Source organism: Apium graveolens, chromosome 7, assembly GCF_009905375.1.
Source record: "Apium graveolens cultivar Ventura chromosome 7, ASM990537v1, whole genome shotgun sequence".
NCBI lineage: Eukaryota > Viridiplantae > Streptophyta > Magnoliopsida > Apiales > Apiaceae > Apium > Apium graveolens.
In genome coordinates, this window is record NC_133653.1 from 8,241,729 (window position 1) to 8,244,876 (window position 3,148).

The 3,148-nt window shown below is 39.7% G+C and overlaps 1 protein-coding gene across 1 annotated transcript; it reads left to right on the forward strand.

The window, feature by feature from the left end:
- Positions 1 to 310: 310 nt before the first annotated feature.
- Positions 311 to 2,278, forward strand: LOC141673205 (protein FAR1-RELATED SEQUENCE 5-like). Its single transcript, XM_074479938.1, has 2 exons — positions 311 to 1,209; positions 2,077 to 2,278. Exons 1-2 carry the CDS (start codon positions 311 to 313, stop codon positions 2,276 to 2,278), a joined length of 1,101 nt encoding a protein of 366 aa, XP_074336039.1.
- Positions 2,279 to 3,148: the final 870 nt, after the last annotated feature.

Genomic DNA, 3,148 nt, shown 5'->3' on the forward strand with positions numbered 1-3,148 from the left:
ATAAAAGGAGGAGAGGAGCAAGTAAGGTTTCATGCCCAGCATTTGAGAAATGTCGTGCGTGATTTTAGAAAGGATAATTTGGGTGTGAATGATGCTCAAGCCGGATTGGATATGTTACATCGGTTAGAAGAGGAAAGTTGAGGAAACTTTTTTATTTGGACTCTAATTGATGAAGAAGGAAGATTGAAGTGCCTTTTATGGGTTGACCATCGGTCGTTGTTGGCCTACAAAAATTTTGTATGTTATATTTTTTGTGCCTTTCACCGGGGTGAACCATCACTATCAATCGGTTCTCTTTGGATTTGCACTAATGCGTGATGAATTGAAGACTATATTTGAGTGGGTTTTGGGTACTTGGTTAGAGACCGTTGAAGGAAAAGCACACTTCGCTATTATCACCGATCAAGATCAAACCATAGTGGGGGCAATTCAATCTCAACTACCAAACACGACACATTTGTTGTGTTCGTGGCACATTAGTAACAAATTTCCGTGGAAGCTCTCAGCCTACTATGCAAGTGAAGAATTTAAAAGTGACTTCAACAATTGCATATATCACTCGTTGACCGAAGAAATTTTTGAAGATAGGTGGAAAGCATTGATCTTAAAATACAAGTTGGGAAATAATACATGGTTGCAAGGCTTGTATAATTTGAAGTATAAGTGGAATGATGCTTATACACGTAACATTTTTTTCGCGAGTCAAAAGACAACATTGAGAAGCGAAGGAATGAATGCTTTTTTTGATGTTTATGTAGGGTCTTGCACGGGGTTGAAGGAATTTATTGAGGGTGCACAAAAAGCTTTAGAAAGGCAATTCATTCGTGAAAAAGAAGAGGATTATAATACACGTCATAAAATTCATTGCATGCAAATGAAGACCGCCTTGGAGCACCATGCCGCTTCCATTTATACCAAAGAGATGTGCAAAGGATTTCAAGACCAATTGGTTGAGGCCGCAAAGTACTTTGTGGAGAAGGATAGAGATCGTTCCTTAGAAGATGTGGATGATACGTACTACAAATGTTATCGACCATTAATGCTTGAGTCTAAGAGAACCATTTACCTTGTTATCTTCAACAAGTTGTCATTAAGGGGTTCTTGCATATGTGGAATGTTTGAGCATTCGGGCATGCCGTGTCAGCACATTATTGTCATTTTGACAAAGAGGCGTGTGGCCGAATTACCGGAACATTTTGTGAAACGGAGGTGAACTAGGGATTCCAATAGAGTTGATGGTGTGTTGCCATATTACATGCCCGGAGATGATGCCTCATCCCATGATTTGACTCCTACGGAAATATTTAATCACATGACTTTGCTCACTATGGGGTTTAGTCATAATTGCATGACATCGAAGGAACGTTATGAGTATGTCGTGGGAGTTATTAGTCGAGAGACCGAAATTATTTAGAAAATGCCCGTTGATGGGGTGGAACGTGTTGGAAGCGAAATTGACACCAAAATAACTCAAGAAAGTGGAGAGAAGTTGCATGAAAATATCCTTGACCCCGTTGTTTCGAAAACAAAAGGGCGAAAAAAAGAGCACTGAATTAAAAGTCCCATTGAGAAACTTGCAAAGAAAAAAAGGAAATGCGGATATTGCAACGTGAAGGGACATGATGCTAGGAAATGTTTAGTGAAAAAAAAATCACTGTGGCCAGTTGTAATTAAAATTTTATATAATATTCCCTTATATATTGCTTTTATCATGCTTTACACTTATATTGGTTTTAGTAGGTCTACCTCATTTTACTAACATGCATTTCTTGTTATATATAGGTGAAAAGGGCAATACTTCGGATGACGAGTCGGTGTCTCACGTTAGCAACACATTCTTAGACTCGGAATCCGAATTGGATGTAATCGCTCGTGAATGGACCGACGAAATAGCACGGTTTAACGAAGCACCTCCATAAGCGGAGGAAGAAGACCCGGAGTTGCACCTTCCCGAAGAAGAGGCCTACCGTTCAAGGGTTTGGGCTGAAGCATGCCATTGGTTAACCTTTTCTTGCAAGTTTGAAAGAGTGTAGAGCAATATGCCACTTTACTTTCTCCATGTTTTGAACTTGGTAGGGAGTCCCCCGATGGCCCATGGAGACTATCCGAATGGGGTGGCGGTAAACTTGTGGAATGTGATAGGATCGCAGACATACGTAAGTTGAAGCCTCGTGAGGGTGCCACCCGGGACCAAGTACGCATTAAACATGTCAAGGGTTGGTTGTCCCACCTATGTGGCGACGATACCACCGCATGGGCTTGGAGGCGTGCACCATAGTGCAAATTCACTCTCTACGACGGGTCGAGTACCATTCTCATCATCATATGGAATGATCACGAAACCCATGCCAAAGTCACTGAAGGTGTGCTCCGCGAAGGTTGTGTTGTTGTGCTCTATTGGGTGACGTGCATTGTGAGGGCCGACGCCCCTCCCGGGGTCTCCACGCACCGACTATCGAGCGGCTTCTCTAACTTTTTAGAAATATTTAGTTATTTAGGGCAGCTCGTATGAGAATTCCCTTCTTTTAAGTATTTTGATGTATTTTGATGTAATGTTGTCAAACTAGACAAGTTATGCACTTATTTGGCTTTGAATTGCGACGATTATGTAATTTTTAATTTGTCATTGATCTATTACTTAAAAACTTATTACGTCAAAACACAACTTTATTTATGTGATATGAATTGGAATGCACAATTATTTTGTGATATCTATGTTGGTCATGCATGAGAATTTACATGCAAAGTTGGCAAAATAACCATTTATGTCATTATAGTAAAGTATTGGTTAAATTTTGAAAGTCATAAGCAGTGATGTTCTAATCAATATTTTATGCCATAATGTATTTGATAGATTTGAAATACATCACTTTCTTACAGATTTCAAAGAATAAAGGGGTAATTTTTTAAAAAACCTAATGTCGTTTCCGCGTAAAATATCCGCGGAAAGCCTTAACATGTCCGTGCATATTTTCTGCGGAAAGGTAATGACAGTTTTTTTGAAATGTGCCATTTGTAATGGCACATTCCCACCTGTTTCACAGGATACCAACGACAACAAAACATCACAATAACATCATAACAACATCAAGCCTGTAAAAATTCGCCAAAATTAGGCACCCTTCCAAATATAGCCCAAATCGCCAAA